The sequence below is a fragment of the Pseudophryne corroboree genome, chromosome 10 (genome assembly GCF_028390025.1).
Source record: "Pseudophryne corroboree isolate aPseCor3 chromosome 10, aPseCor3.hap2, whole genome shotgun sequence".
NCBI lineage: Eukaryota > Metazoa > Chordata > Amphibia > Anura > Myobatrachidae > Pseudophryne > Pseudophryne corroboree.
Genome location: NC_086453.1, coordinates 37,118,899 through 37,146,743, shown reverse-complemented (window position 1 = coordinate 37,146,743; position 27,845 = coordinate 37,118,899). Strand labels below are relative to the sequence as shown.

The window sequence follows — 27,845 nt, the reverse complement described above, 5'->3', positions numbered from 1 at the left end:
ACTAAGGATGAGAAAACGTGAAACAGATCTGGTGTTACATGGCCAATTTCTCAGTGAGTATCACCGCTCCAAAAAAATCCCCAGGGGATTCAGGGTACATAACATGCCCACCCTTGGGAGGAATAACCCTGCATTCTGCACTAAGTGGTGTTCTGTCCTCAATAAATGCTCGTCAGATCTGATCCTGCTTGTTATCGAAGAGGTTACCAATGAACTATTGAAATTACGGTCAGAAATTGAGACTTTTAAGAGTCTATATTTGAAAAAGTTGATTAATGACAAAACAGAACCTTGGTTGGATAGACTTAAGGGACAAATAGATTCTTACCAACAGGAATTATTACAATTTAAACGGAAAAAAATGGAAACAGTTAATATGGAATACAAATTACACACAGTTTATAGATGGTTAACGGGTAATTCCAATGAGGGTCAGAGTAGACGACCATATAGGTATCGTCGACAGAGACCTTTCAGCCAAGAGGGTAGCTCCCCAGTACAAACATCATCAGAAGGTGAAAATACAGATTCCAATGACACCAGACAGGAACATTTCTTAGAGACAGGGACGTACCTATACCCACCATTCCGAAGAGGAGGCGCCCGAGGAACTCGCAGAGGCGGGGGGGTAAATATAGGAAGAAGGGGTCGGCGACCCCGGAAGTAAGCTCTATATTTAATTTATCTTCACACACCTTAAGTACAGCTGAATCGTCAGTATTGTCCCTCGGTCTATCCTTTGTCCCCACCACCACACATAATCCATTTGATTGGAGTGTTGATAATTTTCGATTGGGGCGAAAATTGCGACTAAGAGAACAATTTGGTAACAAGAATGACCAGGGTGAGCCAGTTATATGCAAAAAACCTAGCTATTATGATCCAATATCACACAATGCAAGTTTTAAAACATTTGTACGCATAGCAGAAGCAGATATGGTGGCGAGGGCTGATGTAAAGCCTCAATACTTTAATTTATCTATTGAACAGAGAAGTGCGTTGAAATCCCCGAAGGATAACAAAAATATTGTGATACGCCGCGCTGATAAAGGCGGGGCGGTGGTTATCCAGGATTGGAGCCAATATGATAGAGAGATCAGATATCAATTGTCTGATAAACTCACATATATCAAATTAAAAACTGACCCGACTCAGATGTATAAAAAAATTATTGATGAGGTCATTGATCTAGGCCTTCAGGGGGGATGGATTGATGATTCGGTAGCGGAATAGCTTAAAGTGGAATATCCTGTTGTACCAATATTGTATACACTGCCGAAAGTCCACAAACGATTGGACAATCCTCCAGGTTGGCCTATTGTATCGGCAAAGGGGTCCCTTTTACAACCACTGGCCATTTATGTTGATCAATTTTTACAGCCGCTAGTGTGCAATACAATGAGTTATATACGTGATACCACTGACTTCCTTTCTAAGGTCAGAGATATTGAATTACCAGATTCTGATGTATGGCTCGTGACCCTCGATGTACAATCATTATACACAGTAATCCCACACTATGATGGTATTGATGCAATCAGAAAACAACTTGTGGAGGCTCAACATACAAAACCACCTGTAGAATTTCTGATAAACCTTATTGAGCTAGTCCTCAAAAAAAATTATTTTATGTATGGTGCAGACTATTATGCTCAAATACAGGGGACAGCCAGGGTTCCAACCTTGCGCCAGCTTACGCTAATTTATACATGGCTGACTATGAGCGTAAATATATATTTTCACAATTTGGACATAGATTGTTAAGATATATGAGGTTTATCGATGATATCTTTTTGCTCTGGTCAGGTACTAGGGACGAGCTGGTAGCTATGATTGATAACCTTAATGGCATTGAGGGACCCATCAGATTCACCTATACGATTAATCTAACTACAACAACCTTTCTTGATGTGACGTTATGGCGGAATGGTGGGAAGCTTGATACTACGCTATACCGCAAGACAACGGATCGCAATACCATCCTACAGGCAACAAGCCAGCATCCACCTATGCTCAAGGAAAGCTTGACAATATCCCAATTCCTGCGTGTACTGAGGATAAACTCCACAGACGAACTTGCTGAAATACAAATAGAGGAGATGAAATCCAGGTTCCTCCAGAGAGGGTACTCACTTACAACATTGAATAGATGCATTAAAAAAGCACATCATCGCTTTAAACACCCGATTGATAATGTTGCAAAATCAAAGAAGGACAATCGAATTGTACATGTTAGTACATGTGATCACACCTCATGCACAGCAAGAAACATCTATGGTCAGCATTGGCCATTACTGACGACTGATCCCCAGCTTGGTCTCGGTGGCACCAAACCTCCAATGAATGCATACCGGAGAGGATACAACTTACGTCAATTATTGATGCGTCCAACTATGCAGCCGACATATGCGCCAACGCACTGGCTAAGGTCTGGCAGGACGGGTTGTTTCAAGTGCAAAGGTTGTACCACCTGTAATTCGATGTTAAGTGGCAAGGAATTCCGGCATCCACATAACGGTACGAAAATTCGTATCCGTTATAACCTATCCTGTATGAGTGCCTTCGTCATCTATGTGATAATATGCCCGTGTGGTCTTTACTACACGGGTATGACGAGTAGACCATTCAGGGATAGAATGGCAAACCACCGTTACTCAATTAGAGCTGCGATCCAGACAAATACTACTGATAAACATGTTGCCAAACATTTTCTTCTTCATAATCATCAGGTTTCAACTCTGCGGTGTATGATCATCGATCAGGTACCAGAATTAACAAGAGGTGGTGATAGGGTCCTAGTGTTAAAAAAACTTGAGTCACAATGGACATATAGACTGGACACCATCACACCTCGTGGACTTAATGAAAATAATCCACTAAAGATCTTCATACATTAGACGGGGATCGTTTTCGATCCTGATATAGTCTTAGCAAGAAGTATCTATTTTAAACAATCGAATATTTAGAAACAGTATTATTCTTTTCCCTATGCAATTTTAAACCTTCATTGTTGTTTGTTTTTTTGTTGTTTTTTTCTTCTATGTAGGTATTTACAATTGTGCATCAGCATGACAGGTTTTCTGATGCACTGGTATATTTGTATGTATACACTCCTAAAGGGACTATGTGTGCATTGTCTTCCGGGCTCCTATATATAGTTAGTTTATGAGACCGCAGCCTATGTGATGGCGGGTCTAATGTGTCAGATTTATGAGTATAACCATTAGCTGAAAATATGAAGATGATGACTATGTTCAATTTTACCCTATGAGACACACGATGTGTGCCTAGGCGGAAGTACAGATGGAATGCACAGTGCTTACCGGTGGAGCGCATATGACGCGCTTCCGGTGAGTGTCAGTGGAACGCACAGCGGTGACCAGAGGAACGCATACGATTCGCTTCCGGTCATACCGCGAGTTTTACACAGTAAACACAGTGCTGTAAGTATGTGATATGTTGGTCTTTTCAGTACAGGTAGTTAATAAAGCCCTGTATTGTAGTACATCAGTATTGGTTGTTATTTATGTCCTATATGGTTACCTGCTCCAGTGATTATATGGAACACTGGGGCAGGGCTGCTCCAGGCAATTAGGTAATTAAATTATTAAGGTAATTGGGTTTGTGCTATATAAGGGAGCCCGGGAGGCAGATGTCAGTATACTGCTCTCTGGCATGCTGAACAGATGTCTCCTGTGGTGGTCTTGAAAAAGGCTCTGCGAAGCCGAAACGTCGACATGTATGTGATGACTTCAATGGTCTAAATAAAACTTTTTATCATTGGAAATTGATTGGTGAGTGCCCTCTATTTAAGACCCTCAGCAGGGTCTTGAAGATAATCTGGTATATGTGGAAGTCTATACAGGCCTCCTTGTGGAGCACCCCACTGATGACTGTGATATAGCCGTGAGTGCGGACTTATACAATGCAATATATATAAATATATATATATATGTATATATATATATATATATATATAGAAACCAAGAATATGGGCACAAGCGACCAATGGTGTCTATAGTAAAGGAACATAAAAATATTTTTATATAGAAAATAAAAGCATATTTATTTTACACGATTAAAAAACACTGATAAAATTTTAGTTTAAGAAAACATGCTTTAAGCATAAGAATACATAAATAATGTGAACAAAAATATGGTTAAGAGAGAAGAAAAAATCTAAAAGTACAAGGTACACATCAGTTTGCAGTAAATGTGTAAAAAGTGCTTATCTTAGGTTCAGGAGGTTGGTCTGGGAAGGATCATGGAATGTCCAACGCGTTTTGTCCTTCAGGACTTCATATACTGTATATATATATATATATATATATATATGAAAAAAATGAATGAAAATAGGCGACCCCTAGTGTGATATTATTGATATTAGGTGACCTTCACCCTCACCCACAAATGTTTCTCAGAAGGAAAAGAACAAAACAAATCATAATATACAGCAGCTATAGCTGCCATAAAAATAGCCTCAAGGAGACAAATTTACAAGAGAGGTGAAATCTATGAATGACTCCCAGGATATTACTGGCATTGACGACACTGACATCAAAACTTGTACCAGAACTGTGATATTGTGTTGTTTACAATCTATCAGGAAGTGGTTGGAATTCCACCATTAATGGTACACCTCCAATTCACTAGGGTGTTGCTATAGAAAGGGTATATCTCCCAGATGAAATAAATAAATAAATAAAATTAAAAATTGATATTCAATATAAAGGACGGTAGGATAAGTTGAATTAATATAAACTCAATTTAATCAAGAATGATGTCTAAAAAACACATGATGTCTTTCACATAAAAACACCTCAATAAGAAATTCATAGGTCAAGGAACATTCACGAACCCCTAAGGAGAAATGTTTATCATACCCCAGGCTAGGATTCCCTCCAGAATAAAGTCCGCACTGACGGATAGAAATACAGGTGAGTGGTAGCATTCAATGAGTCCCTTTTAAGCACAAAGTGCAAGCTTTTCCATGCAGATAGGGATATCTCCAATCTCACCGCAGGTGGTAGTGTCCAAAGGAGAGAGTCCAATTGGTGCCATCCAGGTAAAGTTTAAAGGAAGTTCTCCAATTTCATAGGGGGAATGTTTGTGAAGTGTCCAGCAATATCGTCTCAATGCGTTTCGCTGGTGTTGACAGCCAGCTTCCTCAGGAACAATGGAGATTATATTGATGAAGATGATGATGATGATGATGATGATGATGATGATGATGAAGTTGTTAGTAGTAAAAAAAAATCTGTTATTTTCCCAATTAATCTAATTTAATGTCATCTGAGATCACCAATAATAAACATTTAGATCAGAACTCACTTTTTCTATTTAGGTGCTATATACTCACATAAGAATAATTTATGTATGATGATGATGAGGATTTTGTAGTCAATGGAAAAAATAATTTTAGACTGATAAAGATGATGATGATTACTAATAATTGTTGTTTCTACAGCGAGACCCCTAACGAACATTTATATTGGAACTATTATTGGACTCATCTGCATTATTGCACTTTTAGGGATTGTCCTCTTTATTTGGAGGTATAGTAACATTATATTCTCCCCTCCGTTGTTTAACACTGCAGTAAGAGCTACACTTGTTTTTCCTTTACTTAATAAAGTTTAAGATGAAAGGGTTAAGACCCACTGAACGGCTACTAAATCATAATTTAATCTGATGAGGGTCAAAGCATGAACAGTTTATGAGGTCTATTCAATTACTGTTGGATCTTCTTAAAAGTCTGAAAAACTGCACTTTCCAACTTTTTTAGGTCGAATTTGGATTAGACCTATTAAATTATAGTGCCATTTTTCCGACTTTTAAAAAAAATCTGACTTGTCAGAAAACACGTGGATCGGTGTATTAGCCACGAATCCATGTGTTCTGTTGGATTTGTGGGCAATTTAGACAGCTTTTGGCTCATTTTCGACAATGTCAATCCCACTTTAAAAAAAAGTCGGATCGGCATTGTCGAAAACGGGCAAAAACCTTTCAGAATTGCCCGCAATTTGAATACTGAACTGTCTAATCCTTTCCGTCGGAGAGGATCCGACAGGCATTGAATAGACCCCTATATGCGCTTAGGTGCCCTATAGATCTCAAATGTATCACTGGGCTGCAAATACCTTAAGGTGTTAGAATCCACTTTCCTTCCTACTTTCAGAGTGTGAGTTAGATTGTGTAACATTGTATCAGCTAATAGGAATCCTGTTGTAATCACACTGCAATCGCTTGTTTATCATTTGCGAAACAAAACTAAGTTCTGCATTTTCCATAGATTTATGTCGCAATCGCTCTACTGTTAAATATGTATAACACACAGAGCTGTATTTGGAAATTGACATGCTAAAAATAATTTTAAATGATTACTAGATTACTAAACCTATCTATCCAATAGTACACAGCTTATCTAATGGAGCTGAAAGAAATATGGTTCTATAAAACCTCACGGCAAAACAGGTCCAAGCGTTTTGGCAGCGCCAAAAATCTTTCTCACTCAAAATGTGCTTCCTGTGATTAGGCCACACCCCCTGGAAAGTTCCCGGGCCCGGCTAGGTTGTCTACTGCCCTGGTCACAGCCAAGTGTCTATACTAGTGTTTCATTTTACTGCATCTGCAATGTGTGTAATACACAAAACTACGGTACACTACTAATCTCCGAGCGTCTCATTCGTGCCAGGAATCCGACGCCGTAGGGCTTATATATGGTAACTGTATTAGGACATAGGAGGTATTGTATGTTAAAACTCTAAAATGAGGCATAAGAAGGAAAAAAAAACATCATGGCTAGAAAAACAAACAAACATACAAACAAACAAACTAACAAACAAAACATATAAGAGATTTGTACATAAAATAGGTGAAAGGAGAAGTAGAACTGATTATTTAAGTGCTAGAACATTTGACTAATGACATAAAAGTGTTCTAGGGCTGATATGAAGACAGAAGAATAACAGGGGTATAAAACTGTCGAGGTATGGTGATAGAACTAAAACACAAATTAAGTACTGTAGCTAAAAATATTAGCAGTACATACGATAACATGAATAGGATGAGATACTGTAAGTAGATGAATGAAAAATATAAAGAAGAAATAACTGCACAAATAATTATATTCTATTTTTGGATAAGTGAATTGCAGCTTTATGATGAGGGGAGGTACAGTATAGGAAGACTGAAGACTGTTCACTCACATATGATTATAATGAATTGAAATCAATAAATAATTTGAATAATAAATAATACAAAGACTAATAAGAGATTAATGAAAATGTATATACAGGTTGAGTACCCCATATCCAAATATTCCGAAATACGGAATATTCCGAAATACAGACTTTTTTGAGTGGGAGTGAGATAGTGAAACCTTTGTTTTCTGATGGCTCAATGTACACAAACATTGTTTAATACACAAAGTTATTAAAAATATTGTATTAAATGTCCTTCAGGCTGTGTGTATAAGGTGTATATGAAACATAAATGAATTGTGTGAATGTACACACACTTTGTTTAATGCACAAAGTTACAAAAAATATTGGCTAAAATGACCTTCAGGCTGTGTGTATAAGGTGTATATGTAACATAAATGCATTCTGTGCTTAGACTTAGGTCCCATCACCATGATATGTCATTATGTTATGCAATTATTCCAAAATACGGAAAAATCCCATATCCAAAATTCCTCTGGTCCCAAGCGTTTTGGATAAGGGATACTCAACCTGTAATAACAATAATTGGTATATGGCTATAGGGGGTGTAGTGATCTGTGGTGTGAGATTCATTCCAAATGTGTCTTGGCAATGGTCATTGCATTTTTTTCCGGTGTTCTCCTCCTAGTACCTAAGACTTTCCATCTCCACAATCCTATGCATCTCCCTCCCCAACCACCACACGGACCCCAGGGAACTCTGCCACACCACTCTGGACATCCAGAAGTAAAACTCAACCATCTATTGGAATGACTAATGGGGCCCATACATCAGCAATTGGGGAAGACTATTGTGTCAATAAATCTGCAATGTATGGGGTCCACAGATCGCACAAATTGATTGGGAATGTTAAATCAGGTTTTTCGACATGTTTAATTTCACAGATCAATTGGGACTGTAACTTGCTAGTGTATGGACAACAATCTTCAGATCTGCGGAACGTTTCCAGTAAACCGATGAGTCTTTCAAGATTGGCAGATCTGTTTAACTGAAAATGATCTGCAAATCACTGAAATATATCTGTAATGTATGGACAAAGTCAGAAGGGTGGTAAAAACAAAAAATCTAAGAGACAAAATCTCAGGATCTGTGAAACAATAAATAGCGTTTGCAGATATATGGACCCCTCAAGTGTCAACTTTTTGAAGATTCACTTGATGAAGGACACAATGCTTCTCATACATAAGCCCTGTAGTATAAAACATCCAAATGCATTAGCGTATCGCCTACATTTCTGTCAGATCCCCTCCTATACATAGCCAGGGCAGTAGAGAGCCGGGCCGGACCCAGGAACTTTGCAGGGGGTGTGGCCTAATCACAGGAAGTGTGGCTATACACACTTAGAAAACAAAAACAGAAAAAAATAGTATGTTAAGTGCTTTCCTGATAACACTGCAGCCCGGTACACAGCAGCATGTGCTGGGCTGAGGAGAAGCGCTCCAAGTACTGCTGTCAGGTAAGGGAGTGGGATGACTTGGTGCCCCACTGGGCCCCTCCATCAGTACTGGGCCCTCTTGGCACCACTGTACATAGCACATAAATAGCCCATTTGAAGCACCCCCTTTCTACTTATTGTTTTTCAAACAAGACTTTCTCTCCGTATCATCTGTTATAAACTACTGATCCCCTGACTCCAAACTCACCTTCTCATGCCGCAGATTGGGTCTAATTCAGACCTGTTCTCTCGCTAGGATTTTTTTGCAGTCTTGGGTTCACATAGTCGCCGCCCATAGGGGAGTGTATTTTTGCTTTGTAAGTGTGCGAACGCATGTGTAGCAGAGCTGTACAAACAGATTTTGTGCAGTCTCTGTTCAGCCCAGGACTTACTCAGCCGCTATGAACGCTTCAGACTGTCTGGGACCGGTACCGATGTCAGGAACCCTCCCTGCAACTGCATGGACACGCCTGCGTTTTTCCAACCACTCCCAGAAAACGGTCAGTTGACACCCACAAACGGCTTCTTCCTGTCAATCTCCTTGCAAACACCTGTGCGAATGGATTCTTCGCACAAACCCATCGCTGAGTGGCGATCCGCTTGTACCCGTGCGACATGCCAGCGCATTGCGGTGCATATGCATGCGCAGTTTAGACTTGATCGCCCGCTGTACGAAAACGCAGCCTAGCGATCAGGTCTGAATTAGGCCCTTTTGTGCTTTATCAAACACTTTTGTCTAGAGCAGGCATTCCCAACCGCGGTCCTCAAGGCACACCAACAGTGCAGGTTTTAGTGATATCCAGGCTTCAGCACAGATGGTTAAATCAAAATAACTGAGGTACTAATTAAGTCACCTGTGTTCAAGCCTGGAGATCACTAAAACCTGTGCCTTGAGGACCGCGGTTTGGAAACACTGGTCTAGATCAGGGCTGGCCAAACCTGTCCTCGAGATCTACCAACAGTTCACATTTTCCAGACCACCTAGCTAGTGCTCAGGTGTAGTCATTACTAATTAAGATGTGCTGCATTCATTCCTAACTGACCATTCTACAGATCTCCAGGAGGCCTGGAAAACACGAACTGTTGGTAGATCTCAAGGACCAGTTTGGCCAGCCCTGGTCTAGAGGGTAGAAGGATGGTCAGGTGGAAGGGAATGGAAAGCAGAAGTAACCACAATAATCACTTACAGCTGTCAGTTCTGTGAGAACTCACTGTATCTGCAAGAAACATCTTTTTCAAAAGATAGAACATATTCAGACCAAGCAGAAATGAAGAATGAAATTAGTTCAGTGCTCCTTTAATAAATAATACCTTAGACCCACAATAATATTTGAATTCAAAAATCAATCTGCACATAATGTTTTATCATTGTAAATGAACACTATTTGTTTTAAATTATAACTAAAGTTCTTTGTTTCACAGGAAGAAACAATGTTTCAGGAAAAGGAATATTGAGGTAGGATTCCCCAACTGGTCATAATGAGCACACACATGAAGTATTTATTACAAAGTGAGAGAGCTACCACACATTTGATATACACTATTATTTCACATAGAATACAGACAATTCTAAGTGGATTAGTGGATACTGCTAAAGCTACGTGCACACTATACACAATTAGCTCTCCAATCTGGCTGGTTGAAAATCTGGTAATGTATGGGAGTAAGTGGCAATCAATCATTTGCTCCCAAACACTGGAAAATAAACAAAAATGGTCATTCAAATAAATAGGTAAAATCATATCAAATTTCACCAATTTGTCTAAATGACTATTTTTAGCCATTTTCTAGTGTTTGGGAGCAAATGGTCATGTCATTTGCTTCCATACATTACCATATTTGCATTCTAACCAGTCAGATTGGATAGGTAATTGCATAGCATGTTCCTAGCGTAACACTTGCTCATTTGGTCACCAATCTGATACATTCATAGACTTGTTGGTTTGAGATTGCACAAAAGTCTAAGGCAGGCATTCCCAACCGCGGTCCTCAAGGCACACCAACAGTGCTGGTTTTAGTGATATCCAGGCTGCAGCACAGGTGACTTAATAAGTAGCTCAGTTATTTTGATTTAACCATCTGTGCTGCAGCCTGGATATCACTAAAACCTGCACTGTTGGTGTGCCTTGAGGACCGTGGTTGGGAATGCCTGCTCTAAGGTGTGAAGTTCCCTCTATTTGCTACTAATCTTGAATCTGGCTGGTGGACTATAAGTTTGATACATCTGTCATGATGCTTCAATTTTCCCATGCTGTACCACTGAGAAACCCCTGATGAAGTCTTGTGAGGAGATGAAACGTGTAGGGTAAAGAAGCTGTAACATCCATTATGAGGATTCACAATTGAATACTAGCACCCTTATAATAGGAACAAAAAAAAACAAGAAAAACTTGAACTCAGAAGTGGAGAACCATACACCGACATTTGTATTACATGAATCACTCTGGTAATGTGTCAATTTCTCATTTTTTTTAGTACATTTTTAATATTTTTGTAACATATGTGTGTGGATATATGATAGAGGCTCAGATTCCAGAACCCATAGGATTCAAAATTGAGTACCCTTAGCTCTCATAAGAGCAGCATTGAGCAATAAAATACTCCTTGTGCACTTTCCAAGCGTATATTTTACACTTGAGGGGAGAGGGCCCTGCTCTAAAGTTGAATATCTGCAGCACAGACCCTTACTGGCCATGATGGTGCTGCCAGTAGTAAGTACTTGTGGCATGGAGCACTGTGGGAGATGTTAGGCACTGATTTTGGTTAAGGGGTGATACTTTGCCCAGGTACTTAATGGAATGCATGGCCAGTCCTGTGTGGACTTATGTAGCATTACGCCTGGGTTGATTAGATTCCTGTGTGTACTAACCCGCTATCACTCTTGTGTGGAAACAGTGATAGTAATTCTGTGTGGTACTATTTATCTTCAGTTCCTGCATGGAATTGTTCTGGAAGTATATCCTCGAATCTACAGAGTATGACTCTATCTGGACCACTACCCTGAGCTATGTCATCTTTCTTTGTTGCCGCGATGTGGCATTCATTGCTCAGGATAGTGGGGGGTGCACATACACACTCACCAGCTGTCCATTAACTAACATGGGGAAACTGGCCAGTATGATTAAGCGTGGCAAACTGTACCGATATGAAATACTGCAAAACACAGCAACAAACAATAAGGACATAGTGTTTCTTTCTTATATTTACACCCTGTTCTTGTGTGTTACCGACTTTTGTGCGCTGTGAAAAATAAACCATTACTTTGGTTTCATCTGCTCAGTGGGTGAGTAAGAGAATTCCAGATTCTCCCATTTATGTTGGGGATGGTGGACCTCAGTAAGTACTGTATATCACTGACTGACGGGGTTAGCACTGTAACTATGGTCATAGCACCATACTGTACTTTGAATACTTAGACAAAACTACCGTTACTGACACAACCAATGGAAATTACTCAAAGGGTCCACCGGTTCCCTAACTCTATAAAACAACAGTGCAGGCTTGGTGACACTACACCCGCGCAGTTAGCCAGCCTACCCCCTGCTTCTTGAATTAATACAGTTATAGCTTATAAAGGAAACAGTTACAAAGTTACATACATGTGTGCGCACTTTTCAAATAAACATGCAGAAAATCTGCCTGGAAGGAGCATTAAGAAATGCAGGAACTGCAGGTACAGATGTAGCTATGCTCATCCATACTGCGCCTAGCCGCAGGTGTGACACAAGTGGCGTGATGCGCGTACACGCCACCATGTGCATGCTTCTATACTGCACCTGTGACCATGAGCTTTCCATGGAGCCAATTGCGTGTGCAACTAGCAACAGCTCGGCGTACTAAGTCACACCTGCGGCAAGTGTGCACGTGCGGTCATGACGCAGGATGGATGAGCGTGGCTACATCTGTACAAACTTCAATGCGACATTGATCTCCCAATCTGAATCCAGAAACCTGAACCCCACACTGTGTGTCTCCCTGCTATAGTGTCTCCAACCATGGCTGATTCATCCTAGTGCTGGTTGGTAAGAAATAAGGGGAAGGGGCCCATGTAACTTTCCCCCTTAACTTCCACTACTAGTCTTGAATAAATATACCAGGGCTGGTTATGAAATTAGCTAATTGGGGCCTTTTTTAGACACACCTTAGGTTGCACCATCTAAACTAGTACCTACGCTATTGCAGATGCAGAGACTCCATCTGAATGTGGCCCCCAATGTGAATGAATCTGCATCTGTGTCATACTTGCCTAGTGTCCCAGAAGTTGCAGGAGACTCCTGATTTTTCGTGTAGTTCCCCACAACCCCGGGTCTGTAGGCAGATATCCAGCATCCTACCCACTTCCTAGTAAAGCAGTGAAAATGGGGAGATTATAACTAGAATTGTGGCAATGGAATTAGGGGATGGGGCTTAATGATGAGACAAACAGTATTTTATTCCAACCCCCCACCCGTACACCTGGCGAATAATTTTTTCATGATTGGGGCTGAACCTAATGACAGGAGAGCCCCCTGAAGGGTGCATCTCCTCTTTGAGCTTCTCCTGGAGAGGAGACAATAAGAGTCTGCTAAAAGGGTCTCTGTATTCAAACACTTTCCATGTACCACTCTCATATCAGGCCTAAAAGACAGACTATCTCTGTGTGTCCACTAAGCCACCCCCCTATCACCGCCCAGGTACTCTGAACACCTTTTCAAAATATTTCTGAGACAGCGTGTCTACCATGCACATGCAACTGTGATTTTGTGAACACACTATCTACACGCATGGTCACTGCAATTTAGATGCACATACAGAAGAAAGAAATCACTCCACTGTGTCTGACCAGGTGTAGTATGAAATACCTACAATCAATATTCCAGCGGTCAAAACACTGACAAGGTCAAAATACAGAGAAGGTCAAAATCCCGACAAGGTCAAAATACTGACATTTAAAATATGAACAGGTCAAAAAGTCGACACAAGTTTTTCATTGGGATTTTTGGTGTGTATGTTGACATAGGTCGACATGGACACTGTATAAGTGTGCTGCGTCCCCTCGCTGCGCTCGCCATGCTTCGGGCACGGTGCCTCTCTGCGCTTGGCACACTTCTATATTCCCCCTCCAGGTCCACTGGGATGGTAAAGTATGAACAAGCCGGATTCAATGAAAAAATTATGAAAATCTTATGTCGACTTTTTGACCTGTCAACATTTTAGTATTTTGACCTTGTCGGTATTTTAAATGTTGGGATTTTGACCATGTCTGGATTTTAAATGTTGGTATTTTGACCTTGTCAGTATTTTAAATGTCACTATTTTGACCATGTCGGAATTTTGACCTTGTCGGTATTTTGACCGTCGTTCAATGGTTGTCTGTATTTTGACCGTTGGGATTTTGATTGTAGGTAAATTGACCGCATCCCGTCAGACTAAGCATCAGCCCCACAATTAACAGGCAAGGAATATATACATCTTGTAGTCTTGAAGACCAACATTCATGTATTATATATATATATATATATATATATATATATATATATATATATATAAAACACTAAGCAGTGGGGCAGCACACCTTTTTCAACATAACGGTCCCGGTGCCAGCCGTAGATACTCCCCAGCAAGGAGTCCAATAAACAGCAACTGAAATCGGCAGCACACGGCGGAATAACCACAAGGAGTCAGGATAACTGCAACGTTTCGATGTGTATTTTACATCGTCATCAGGCAAAGAATATATACAAACACCAAACTCTGCTCACCTTATATCCCCACCATGTGCAGCGGCAACCACGGCGTCCGGAAACGGGAGGCGAGTCGCCAACAAGTGACGTCATCACACCCCGTCCGTAGCCATGGCAACCGTTTATCAACAATGTAGTGAATCATAAAAACGGCAGTAGCAGAGGCAGCCACACCGAGTTGAGACAATATAACTAGCAAAAAATACACACAATACAGACAATGAAAAAACGGCATGATAAATATAAGTATAATATGATATACAGAATCAAACTATCATATCACAAATAGAACTGCACCATAAAAGCACATAGAACCAGTCTGAATACCTTAGGAGGAGTATAATGAATATATTTAAAATATTAAATAAACGCATGTAAACCCAGATTATCATTAAGGCCACGGGGCGCAAGGGAACCCAATCTAAAGATCCAACCGGATTCACATTTAAGCAATTTTAAAGAGCGATTACCCCCCCCGTAATGATGGAGGAATATGATCAATGATCATATATCTAAGATTGGCCATGCTGTGACCCGCCTCCGAAAAGTGGCGCGCCACAGGATGGTCACTTTTTCCAGAATCAATGGCAGCCCGTATGGTAGAACGGTGTCCTGCCATTCGTTCACGCAAGGTCCTGTCGGTTTTACCGACATAAATCAGCCCGCATGGACACTTGATGATATACACAATAAATTTCGTTGTGCATGTCACCTTGTGTCGAATGAAAAACTTCTTTCCACTGTATGGATGACAAAAACTTTCTCCAGCTATCAAATACCGACAGGTAACACAATTAACACATTTGTAACAACCATTACGTCGGCTCAAAAAATGTTGAGAACTGTCGGCATTTGACATATTGGAGATATCCGTTTTAACAACCCAGTCACGAATATTACGTCCCCTGGTGTAGCATGACATCAGTCTACTATCACCAAGGTTAAGATCCTGATCAGTACTTACTATAGGCCAAAGACGTTTAGACACAGATTTAATGGCACCACTGCACACATTAAAATGATTGACCCATGGTAAACACTTATCAAGGGTCTTCTTCCTCTTTGTGTGCAGTAATTCACTTCTGGCCGTACCCAATGCTTTCTTTTTGGCAATAATCAATTGTGATAAAGAATAACCTCTGGACAAGAATTTATCAATCATATTGTCAATTTGGATACATGCATCATTAACATTGCTGCAAATGCGACAAGCTCTAAGGAACTGTGAATAGGGGAGTCCATATTTCAAAGATTTTGGATGGAAACTAGTCGAATGTAACAAAGTATTTCTATCAGTATTCTTGATGTACAAACTAGTGGAAATATGTTGATTCTCAATTGAAACCATTACATCAAGAAAATTAATGGACTTGTCACTAATATCACAGGAGAATTTGATAGGACAATCAGACCCGTTATGTATCTCAACAAATGATACTAACTGTTCTTTAGTACCAGTCCAAATCAAAAATAAATCATCTATGTACCGAACGTAAAAAAATATTTTGTCAAAAATATTAATATTACTGAAAAAAATATCCTGCTCTGCTCTAAACATATAAGAATTAGCGTACGATGGGGCCACATTCGACCCCATCGCACAACCGGACACCTGCAAATAAAAATGGTTGTCAAAAATAAAATAATTACATGTCAAAATAATTTCTAGGAGATCACAGATCAGGTCTATGTCAGGTCCAACATATAGAGGATTGTTAGTTAATAAGTGACGCACTGCAGCAATGCCATCAGGATTAGGAATAATGGTGTATAAGCTAGATACATCCAAACTACATAGAAGACTGTTATCAGGAATGTTCTCAATCTCTGATAATTTATTCAAAAAACTGGTCGTGTCAAGTAAATACCCTGGGTGTCCCAGAATACAGGGTTGCAATAAACTATCCAAGTACACTGAACAATTCTGAAATAATGAGTCCCGGGCAGCTATGATAGGACGTCCCGGAGGGTGGGATGCATCCTTGTGTATCTTAGGCAAAGTATACAACAAAGGTGCAACCGGCCATTTAGGTAACAAAGCATCACATAGTGACTGAGGGATGTGTCCATCACTAACTGCACGGGACAACCTTTTAGATAATTTTAAAGCAAACTCAGAAGTAGGATCATGGTCAAGCAATCTATAAACTGAATTATCCGCTAATTGTCGTATAATCTCTGATTTATAATCAGCTAAATCCTGGATCACGATTGCCCCGCCCTTATCAGCGGGGCGGATGATTATATCGTTATAACTGGCAAGATTTTTAAGTGCCTGAAATTCAACAGCAGATAGATTGCTAGGACCATGTATACCCTGATAATTACTGTCAACAACATTATTAACATCATGTGTAAGCATGCGGGAAAAAGTTTTAATCGACACATTATTGGTATAAGGATCAAAAGCAGATTTTTTCTGTAATCTCTGTAACTGGGCCGGGAGAGAATCCCGCTCGCTATTATCTTTGTTACCAACATTGGCCCTAGAGCCATGAAAATGTTCATGCAAACGAAGTTGTCTGTTCAATTTATACTGTTCCACCTCCCATTTAAATTCATCAAAGTGCACCTTTGTTGTATACTTTGCCTAAGATACACAAGGATGCATCCCACCCTCCGGGACGTCCTATCATAGCTGCCCGGGACTCATTATTTCAGAATTGTTCAGTGTACTTGGATAGTTTATTGCAACCCTGTATTCTGGGACACCCAGGGTATTTACTTGACACGACCAGTTTTTTGAATAAATTATCAGAGATTGAGAACATTCCTGATAACAGTCTTCTATGTAGTTTGGATGTATCTAGCTTATACACCATTATTCCTAATCCTGATGGCATTGCTGCAGTGCGTCACTTATTAACTAACAATCCTCTATATGTTGGACCTGACATAGACCTGATCTGTGATCTCCTAGAAATTATTTTGACATGTAATTATTTTATTTTTGACAACCATTTTTATTTGCAGGTGTCCGGTTGTGCGATGGGGTCGAATGTGGCCCCATCGTACGCTAATTCTTATATGTTTAGAGCAGAGCAGGATATTTTTTTCAGTAATATTAATATTTTTGACAAAATATTTTTTTACGTTCGGTACATAGATGATTTATTTTTGATTTGGACTGGTACTAAAGAACAGTTAGTATCATTTGTTGAGATACATAACGGGTCTGATTGTCCTATCAAATTCTCCTGTGATATTAGTGACAAGTCCATTAATTTTCTTGATGTAATGGTTTCAATTGAGAATCAACATATTTCCACTAGTTTGTACATCAAGAATACTGATAGAAATACTTTGTTACATTCGACTAGTTTCCATCCAAAATCTTTGAAATATGGACTCCCCTATTCACAGTTCCTTAGAGCTTGTCGCATTTGCAGCAATGTTAATGATGCATGTATCCAAATTGACAATATGATTGATAAATTCTTGTCCAGAGGTTATTCTTTATCACAATTGATTATTGCCAAAAAGAAAGCATTGGGTACGGCCAGAAGTGAATTACTGCACACAAAGAGGAAGAAGACCCTTGATAAGTGTTTACCATGGGTCAATCATTTTAATGTGTGCAGTGGTGCCATTAAATCTGTGTCTAAACGTCTTTGGCCTATAGTAAGTACTGATCAGGATCTTAACCTTGGTGATAGTAGACTGATGTCATGCTACACCAGGGGACGTAATATTCGTGACTGGGTTGTTAAAACGGATATCTCCAATATGTCAAATGCCGACAGTTCTCAACATTTTTTGAGCCGACGTAATGGTTGTTACAAATGTGTTAATTGTGTTACCTGTCGGTATTTGATAGCTGGAGAAAGTTTTTGTCATCCATACAGTGGAAAGAAGTTTTTCATTCGACACAAGGTGACATGCACAACGAAATTTATTGTGTATATCATCAAGTGTCCATGCGGGCTGATTTATGTCGGTAAAACCGACAGGACCTTGCGTGAACGAATGGCAGGACACCGTTCTACCATACGGGCTGCCATTGATTCTGGAAAAAGTGACCATCCTGTGGCGCGCCACTTTTCGGAGGCGGGTCACAGCATGGCCAATCTTAGATATATGATCATTGATCATATTCCTCCATCATTACGGGTGGGTAATCACTCTTTAAAATTGCTTAAATGTGAATCCGGTTGGATCTTTAGATTGGGTTCCCTTGCGCCCCGTGGCCTTAATGATAATCTGGGTTTACATGCGTTTATTTAATATTTTAAATATATTCATTATACTCCTCCTAAGGTATTCAGACTGGTTCTATGTGCTTTTATGGTGCAGTTCTATTTGTGATATGATAGTTTGATTCTGTATATCATATTATACTTATATTTATCATGCCGTTTTTTCATTGTCTGTATTGTGTGTATTTTTTGCTAGTTATATTGTCTCAACTCGGTGTGGCTGCCTCTGCTACTGCCGTTTTTATGATTCACTACATTGTTGATAAACGGTTGCCATGGCTACGGACGGGGTGTGATGACGTCACTTGTTGGCGACTCGCCTCCCGTTTCCGGACGCCGTGGTTGCCGCTGCACATGGTGGGGATATAAGGTGAGCAGAGTTTGGTGTTTGTATATATTCTTTGCCTGATGACGATGTAAAATACACATCGAAACGTTGCAGTTATCCTGACTCCTTGTGGTTATTCCGCCGTGTGCTGCCGATTTCAGTTGCTATATATATATATATATATATTATTTTTTTTTTTGCAGGGAAGTTTGAATAGAAAATTAGAAACAGAGGAAAATGTCTACTCTAAGAAGGTATGGTGTGCCAGTGTCTGTGTAAGGGGATGTATAATATGTAATTCTGAAATCTTTGAATTAGAATTATGTTATTATTTATATCTGTACATCTATAAAGTCATGGACTTGTCTAAATCTGCCCGGTTTGATCACCCAGGTACTATCTCATTTTTCTATAAGCTCCATCCTCTATTTAGAGCACTACAATAACCTTTGCCATTCCTTATAGATACAAGATTGTGTGAATATTAATATCAATGGAACTATTGGCATGCTTTGTAAGGTGTTTTGCTTACTTTTATGACATCATAGAAATTGGAATACATAGAAAAATCATGCACATGTTTGGATAGAAGGAAAACTTTTTGTCATAGGCCAACCGTCACTTACCTCATATTTAGAAGTGACAGTTGTCCTAATTCATGTTTCTACGCTAATTTAGATAATATGTTTTCTGTGCTTATGTATAAGAAAAAAGCAGCTCAGGTTATAACAACAGATATGGTAAGAAAAAATGAGGGTTATTGTGGCCGTGGCACCTGTGAAAAAAAATTAGTTACAGTTGTGCTCATAAGTTTACATACCCTAGCAGAATGTGTGATTTTCTGGCCATTTGTAAAATATGAATGATAGCTCACAAACTTTTCTTTCACTCATGGTTAATGGTTGGGTGAAGCCATTTATTGTCAAACAACTGTGTTTACTCTTTTTAAATCATAATGACAACAGAAACTACCCAAATGACCCTGATCAAAAGTTTACATACCCTGGGGATTTTGGCCTGATAACATGCACAGAAGTTGACACAAATGGGTTTGAATGGCTACTAAAGGTAACCATCCTCACCTGTGATCTGTTTGCTTGTAATCAGTGTGTGTGTATAAAAGGTCAGCGAGCTTCTGGACTCCTGAAAGACCCTTGCATCTTTCATCCAGTGCTGCACTGACGTGTCTGTATTCTGAGTCACGGGGAAAGCAAAAGAATTGTCAAAGGATCTGCACGAAAAGGTAATTGAACTGTATAAAACAGGAAAGGGATATAAAAAGATATCCAAGCAATTGAGAATGCCAATCAGCAGTGTTCAAACTCTAATTAAGAAGTGGAAAATGAGGGATTCTGTAGAAACCAAATCACGGTCAGGTAAACCAACAAAAATTTCAGCCACAACTGCCAGGAAAATTGTTCTGGATGCAAAGAAAAATCCACAAATAACTTCAGCTGAAATACAGGACTCTCTGAAAAAAAGTAGTGTGGTTGTTTCAAGATGCATAATAAGGAGGCATTTGAAGAAAAATGGGCTGCATGGTCGAGTCGCCAGAAGAAAGCCATTACTATGCAAATGCCACAAAGCATCCCGCTTACAATACTCCAAACAGCACAGGGCCAAACCTCAAAACTTCTGGAACAAAGTCATTTGGAGTGATGAGACCAAAATTGTACTTTTTGGCCACAACCATAAACGTTACATTTGGAGAGGAGTCAACAAGGCCTATGATGAAAGGTACACCATTCCTACTGTGAAACACGGAGGTGGATCGCTGATTGACAGGCAGAGGCGGTCGCTGGGTGGGAGGGGGCTGGACTGCGGCACGGTCTGGCCAATGCAGGCATGACCGGACCATTGGGAGGGCGGGCCGCGGTGGCTGCGTGATGTCACACGCAGCAGCTGCGACCCGGGCAATGAAGAGGTTCTCCCGGCCAGCCGCAGGAGCTGCGCTGGTCGGGAGTTACTCCTGAAATGCAAAAGCATCGACGCTGTGCGATGCTTTCGCATTTCTGCGGGGGATGGAGACACTGACATGCGGGGTGGGCTAGCCCTGTGCTGGGCGTCCTCCCCCTTCCCGCATGTCTGAGTGCCTGATCATAGCTGTGCTAAATTTAGCACAGCTACGATCAACTCGGAATGACCCCCATTGACTCCCCAAGTGAGTCTATGGTCATGCAGACTGACCGCAGCAGTAGTGATACTGACGCCATGTTTCTCTGCGTACATGATTGCAGATGAAGACAAAGACGCGCTCTGAACACGACCGTGACACTCCTGTGTTTTTGCAGTCACTCCCCTGTTACATCCCCCCTTGCTATCAATCACTTTGTGCTTAAATTGCAAAAGCAACTTTGGCGTGTACGCAGTGCGATCGCGGGTGCGACGTATTCTGCCAATGATCGCTCATTGCGTGCAAATATGAATTATGCCCACTGTACAATTACATTATCGTGGTTTTAACAACTTCTTTTCCACATTGAGTCAGATGCCGTCTATATCATAGTATTTATCTTGTATGATGTTGTTCAGAAAATACTAAGAAAGTGAACGCACCCACATGCAAGATTGTAGGTTAGTATTCCTTACTCCCTACAGCTGGAAGGTTGGGACTAGGGAGGGTTCAGCATTTTAAGTAGAGTAGGCCAAGACATTAATGATGTATTTAGACAATTGTATCTATTGTACCTGTGTCGTTGCAAATACATGTAGGCCGGGATGCAGGTAATTTGCCGGCTGTCGGGATCCCAACAGCTGACAATGTCGGCAGCCGGAATCCCGGCGAACAGGTGGGTCCATGACACCCATTGAGTGGGAATAGAGCATGTGGCGAGCACAGCTAGGGGACTCTTTGCGCTTGCCCCACTGCTGGCATACTGGCAGCCGGGATGCCGTTATCGATATACCAACAGTCAGCATCCTGGCCGCCGGTAACTCATGCTGAGGCCAGGCCAGCCAAGACACATATACATGCCTGAAAGGAGTTTTTTCTTTTGCATCTATTACATGGGAGGTGCAGATGTAAAAGATGGTACTCCTTCATCGTACAGTACATGCAATTGCTGGCCGCATGTTTACATATTGAAGCAGCGATTGCTTACACCCAGCCCTGACTAATCGCAGCGTGTGTACCCATCATGCATTCCTATAGAAGTGGGTGCATACGCACATGCAGCAGACTCACTGTTCGTGGCAAACCAGTCGCAGTTGCCGCGAATAGGCTGTAAGAAGAAGGAGGACACACCTGCATGCTGATGATAGTGACTGTGCTGTCAGTGTAGAGGTGGAAGCATCTCTTTATGTGCACGGCTCTGCATACTGTATACATTCTGCCCATTTGCTGCCAACTCAGCCCACCTATGTCTGTCTCTGTTTTGTTAATGAAGATTTATATAATCTTGTTTTCTTAATCCTTTTAGTTTGTGAGATACACGGATCTTCTAGAGAATGAAAACACAAAATATTATATAATAGAGGTGAGATGATTAATGGTAGTACATAATCGGTATGCTTAATTCCTTCTCCTTATGTGTGAGATTCAGCAAAGCTTAGAAACAGAGAAAGTGGCAAGAGGTAAAGGGCCTCATTCAGACATGATCGCACCCTAGTTGTTTTTGCTGCGCTGCGATCAGGTCAGAACTGCGCATGCATATGCAGCGCAATGCACGGGCACATCGCACGGGTACAAAGTAGATTGTTGCTAAGCGATGGATTTAATGAAGAATCTATTCGCACAGCCGATCGCAAGGAGATTGACAGGAAGAAGACGTTTGTGGGTGGCAACTGACCGTTTTCTGGAAGTGTTTGGAAAAACGCAGGTGTTTCCATGCGTCTGCAGGGCGTGTGTCTGACCTCAATTCTGGGAGCGGACAGGCTGAAGGGATCGCAGCGGCTGAGTAAGTTCTGATTACTCAGAAAATGCACAAAACATTTTTTTTACCGCTAGGCTGCACATGCGTTCGCACACTTGCAAAGCAAAAATACACTCCCCTATAGGTGGCGACTATCTGATCGCAGCGCTGCAAATAATAGCTAGCGAGCAATCAGGTCTGAATTACCCCCAGAGTAACAAAGTTAGGAGCTGATTGGTTGGTACTTTTTCGCTTTCCAAGCTGTGATAAATCTCCCTCTATATCCCATTAACATACTCTATTCCAAAGAACTAGTGATAGTTTGCGAAGAATGTGCATCTATTCTTACACATGACTGAGACAATCCCAAAACCTAAGGTCACAATGTATTGCCATACCAATCAGGTAACATTCTCTAATGGTTGCAGGATGTGTAGTGCATTGAGACCCGGAATCAGGGGAGACCTACTTTATCACTTTACTTACCTTTCCACCGTCACTGCAGAAATTATTATTAATATCTTTTATTTATATGGCACCACAAGGCATCCACACTGTCCATAACAGAGTATATAAACAAATGAGCAAATAAAAAAAAACCCACTAACAGTTTAAGATAATATAGGAAAAGTACAAGGTATGTACAGTAAACCAGGGGTTAGGTGCTAGGAGGTAGGGAGTATTGAGTATAAGATAGCGAAAGTAAGAGAAGGAAATGCACATGAGGGGAGAAGGCCCTGCTCTTGCAAGCTTACAATCTAAAAGGTGAAGGGCTAAGAGACCAGGGTTACACAGAAGGGGTAGACGGTGACTGTGGACAAGAGGGTGAGGAGAGTTGGATGGGTTTTGTGAAGAAGTAAATCTTGAGAGCCCGTTTGAAGTTTTGTAGAGAGGTGGAGAGTCGGATGAGGAGAGGTAGAAAATTCCAGATATAGGGAGCAGTATGTGCAAAATCTTGTAGATCGGAGTGGGAGGAGATAATCAGTTAGCAGGAGAGGCAGCGTGCATTAGCAGAGGGAAGAGGACGGGTGAGAGTGTAGAGAGAGATGAGGTCAGAGATGTAAGAGGGAGAGGAGTATGTGAGGGCTTTGTAGGTGAGTGTGAGAAGCTAGAATTGGATTCTGAATGGGAAGGGAAGTCAGTGAAGGGCTTGTAAGAGAGGGGAGGTGGATGTAGTACGTTTGGTGAGGAAGATGAGATGGGCAGCAGCATTGAGCATAGATTGGAGTGGAGAGAAGTGTATATCATGGAGGCCAGAAAGGAGGAGATTACAGCAGTCCAGTGAGTGGATGAGTGTCTTAGTAGCATACTGGGTGAGAAAGGGTCTGATACTGGAAATGTTTTTGAGATGGAAACGGCAGGTTTGTGAGAGGGACTGAATGTGTGATTTGAAGGAGAGGGAGGAGTCAAGGATCACTCCAAGATGGCGCACTTGGGAGCGAGAGGAGATAGTAGTGCCATCAATAGATAATGAGATGGTAGGAGGTGAGGTTATGCGGGAGGGAGGGATGATGGCCAGCTCAGTCTTAGACATGTAACGTTTAAGAAAATGCTGGGACATCCAGAAAGAGATAGCAGAGAGACAGTTGGAAATACGAGTGAGTAGAGCAGGGTAGAGGTCAAGGGAGAAAAGGTAGATTTGAGTATAATCAGCATAGAGATGATATTGTAAGTCAAAAAAGCTAATGAGCTCACCTAAAGAGGATGTGTAAAGAGAGAAAGGGAGAGGCCAAGAACAGAACCTTGGGGTCACCTACTGGTAGATTAAGTGGGGAGGGGAAGGTGGAGTCATGAGAGAAGACAGAGAAGGAATGGTCAGAGAGGTAGGGGGGTAGCCAGGAGACCAAGGGTAGTTCACAGTGTGAAATGCAGCAGAGAGGTCAATGTGAATAAGCAGAGAGTAGTGGCCCTTGTAGTTAGCAGCTTGGAGGTCATTGCAGACTTTCATGAGGGAAGTTTCAGTGGAGTGGAGAGGACGGAAACCAGACTGGAATGTGTCAAGCAGTGAGTTAGAGAAAAGAAAGACAGTGAGGAGGTTGCAGACTATACACTCAAGGAGTTTGGAGGAAAAAGGGAGGAGAGAGATGGGTTGGTAGTTGGAGGGAATGGTTGGATCAAGGTTAGGTTTTTAAGAATAGTGGAGACAAGAGCATGCTAGAAGGCAGTGGGGACAGTGCCTGATGAGAGGGTGAGATTGAGGAGATGGGAAGATGGTAACATGCAGAAGTAAAAAGGTAGTGGAGGAGGCGGGAGGGGATATGGTCAAGTGGGGAGGTGGAGGGGGTGAGGAATGGATGAGGGCCATGACTTCCTCACCAGATACAGGGAAAAGAGATGTCAGAGTTGGTAGGAAAGAAGAAGAGGGGGGTGGGGTCAGGGAATGAAGGAGGGGGGTTGCTATGGGTGTGGTGGGATGTGATGCCCTGACATATGGAGTCAATTGTGAAATCACTGTGAAAATGTAGGCAGTGACATTTTCATGGAGATATGCACCTGCCAGAGTCTTCAAAGTGCATTCACATGCTGTAAGAGAGTGGGGCTTGCACAGAGACTGCACAAGAACCTCCTCCCCTGAAGAGACATTTATGATCTCATTGATTGACACTCTTGAATCTAATTACCACCTCAAATGACATAATAATAATAATAATAATAATAATAATAATAATAATAATAATAATAATAGACGTTTACATACTTAACATAATAATAATAATAATAATAATAATAATATTTATTTTATTCAACATATGAATAAAACCTTAGATCCTGTATTATTGCAGCATGCACATCCTGTTTGTGGCATTGTGTGACCACATTGCCTTCTGTCCTGAGCAACACCTGTTATTAACAGGGATCAGTTGCCTTTATTCCTTATAGTCTTTTGCATTAAACAGTTACAAATAGGATGACATTTACTGCTAGCAGAGTGCTCAGGAAATTTGATCTGAACCTTGGAGATCTGAATAGAATATTTACATGTCTGTACATTAGTACCAGTAGAATAGCATTGCAACAGTCTCACACTCTACTTCTAATTTTCTACAGCCAACAGCTAATAATAACAAGCCTGAAACCGGAGGTAGCCATCTGCAGCCATCGCAAAATCAGACCATATATGAAAATATGTAATATAATGTAAGTTTTCATTAAAAAAATCTGGGCCTTTCTGACTTTCACTTCTCAACAATTTATACATTCCATTCTTAAACGAATAAAAGGATTTTTTTTTTTTAATTAAAGAAACAACTTTGTCTGTTTTTTTATTCTACCGGATGTGTTTTCATTTCCTTCTTGCTATAATATGACTGATATACAGTGTTGGACTAGGGCATGAAGGGCACACCAGGGTAGGGACCCGAACTTAAGGTAAGTGGCCAGCCACCCACCAGAGTGGGTGAAGCCAACCATCACAAGGAGACTTGGCCAACCACTAGAGGACATACAAAGAAGAGGGCCCCTTTATAAAAGACAGGACAGGGTGTATTAGGACCATCCAGTTTGGTTGGTAGGAAGGCTAATCTTTGTGTAGATTCCATAGAAACAAACCAAGCTTTCAAGTTCATCCATGATCCTGCTCTATTAGGTTATTGATCCCAAGATGAGGTGGTAAGGCCCAACTGGGATTTCCCCATTACACTTATGGGCCAGTATGACCCTGCACAATATAGAGTACAATCATGGGTAGATGCTACCTTATGACTGCAGTGCTAGGGAATGTGCAGTAGTATTGCCCCTCTCTGATTCCTCTATTATTATATTACTAGTTAAAAGCCTGTCAAAATGACTTACACCAGGGCCGGATTATATTAGGAGGGTGGGAGCTACTCACACAAGAGATGCCGGGTTTAGGGATGTCCTGCTGCTGGGAGCTGGGTTCTGTCATTCCGAGTTGATCGCTAGCAGCGCAGCGATCAGGCTAAAAATCTGCATTTCTGCGCATGCGTATGGTGCCCAATACGCACGCGCGAAGTACTCTCACAAAAGCCCACGTAGTTTCACACAAGGTCTAGCGACGCTTTTCAGTTGCACTGCTGGCCGCAGAGTGATTGACAGGAAGTGGGTGTTTCTGGGTGGTAACTGACCGTTTTCGGGGAGTGTGCGGAAAAACGCAGGCGTGCCAGATAAAATCGCAGGAGTGTCTGGGGAAACGGAGGTGTGGCTGGCCGAACGCAGGGCGTGTTTGTGACGTCAAAACAGGAACTAAACAGTTTGAAGCTAGGAGTACGTTTCGAGCTACTCTGAAACTGCACAATCTGTTTTTGTAGCAGCGCTGCGATCCTTTCGTTCGCACTTCTGCTAAGCTAAGATACACTCCCAGAGGGCGGCGGCTTAGCGTTTGCACTGCTGTTAAAAGCAGCTAGCGAGCGAACAACTCGGAATAAGGGCCAATATACAGTACACCAGCAGGGGCGGAGTGGGATGAAAAACCAGCCCGGGAAATTTATGGAAGCATCGCTAAGGGGGGTGGGGGTCTGATGAGGGGGTGGGTTTTTTTGAGGGGGTGCAGGATGCGGCTTTCCTTAAGTCTTTGCTGCACTTGTATCTGAGACCAGGGGCGGATTGGGCACTAAAAGTGGCCCTGTACTATTTTGTGGAAGTGGTCAGAAATGGGCAGCACAAGAGGAGTAACATACAGTGTTCCCATGGCACCATCACTGGGTGACAGAGTAGCTGTACTGCAGAGATGGAGTAACAGAATGAATGGGGACATTGCAGTGTACTGAGTGTGGTGGGCTGCCTGTCATGTGTAGGCTGGGGCCACATGACAACACACAAAACAGACTCCACAGACACATCAGCCTACCAGGATTCTCCATGGTGAGCCCTATGGCCAATCCGCCCCTGTATACCAGTATTGGCACATGTAAGCTCACCAATCCCCTCACAACTCCTGGACAGTCTAGGGGGTAGATGGCACCAGCAGCTGTCCAGAGGGGTCTGGGCATGGCCTGTCCAAGGTGTGGGAGGGGCGAGCACATGACCCCACCCCTCCGTCGGCGTGCAGTATATATAAAGCAGCTGAGCCGGCGATCTGCTTCCTCCACACCTGCATCATCTGCAGCACCAGAACTGACCCCTCTTCTTC

The 27,845-nt window shown here is 41.5% G+C and overlaps 1 protein-coding gene across 1 annotated transcript in view; it reads left to right on the top strand.

The window, feature by feature from the left end:
- Positions 1–25,952, top strand: part of LOC134965146 (Schwann cell myelin protein-like) — a 33,014-nt gene extending 7,062 nt beyond the window's left edge. Inside the window, exons 4-8 of the mRNA XM_063941670.1 lie at positions 5,468–5,555; positions 10,081–10,114; positions 19,109–19,159; positions 22,325–22,381; positions 25,805–25,952. Of these exons, the coding sequence (XP_063797740.1) occupies positions 5,468–5,555; positions 10,081–10,114; positions 19,109–19,159; positions 22,325–22,381; positions 25,805–25,888 (314 nt within the window). The 3' untranslated portion in view covers positions 25,889–25,952. The remainder of the gene's footprint in view (positions 1–5,467; positions 5,556–10,080; positions 10,115–19,108; positions 19,160–22,324; positions 22,382–25,804) is intronic.
- The last annotated feature ends 1,893 nt before the right edge of the window (positions 25,953–27,845 follow it).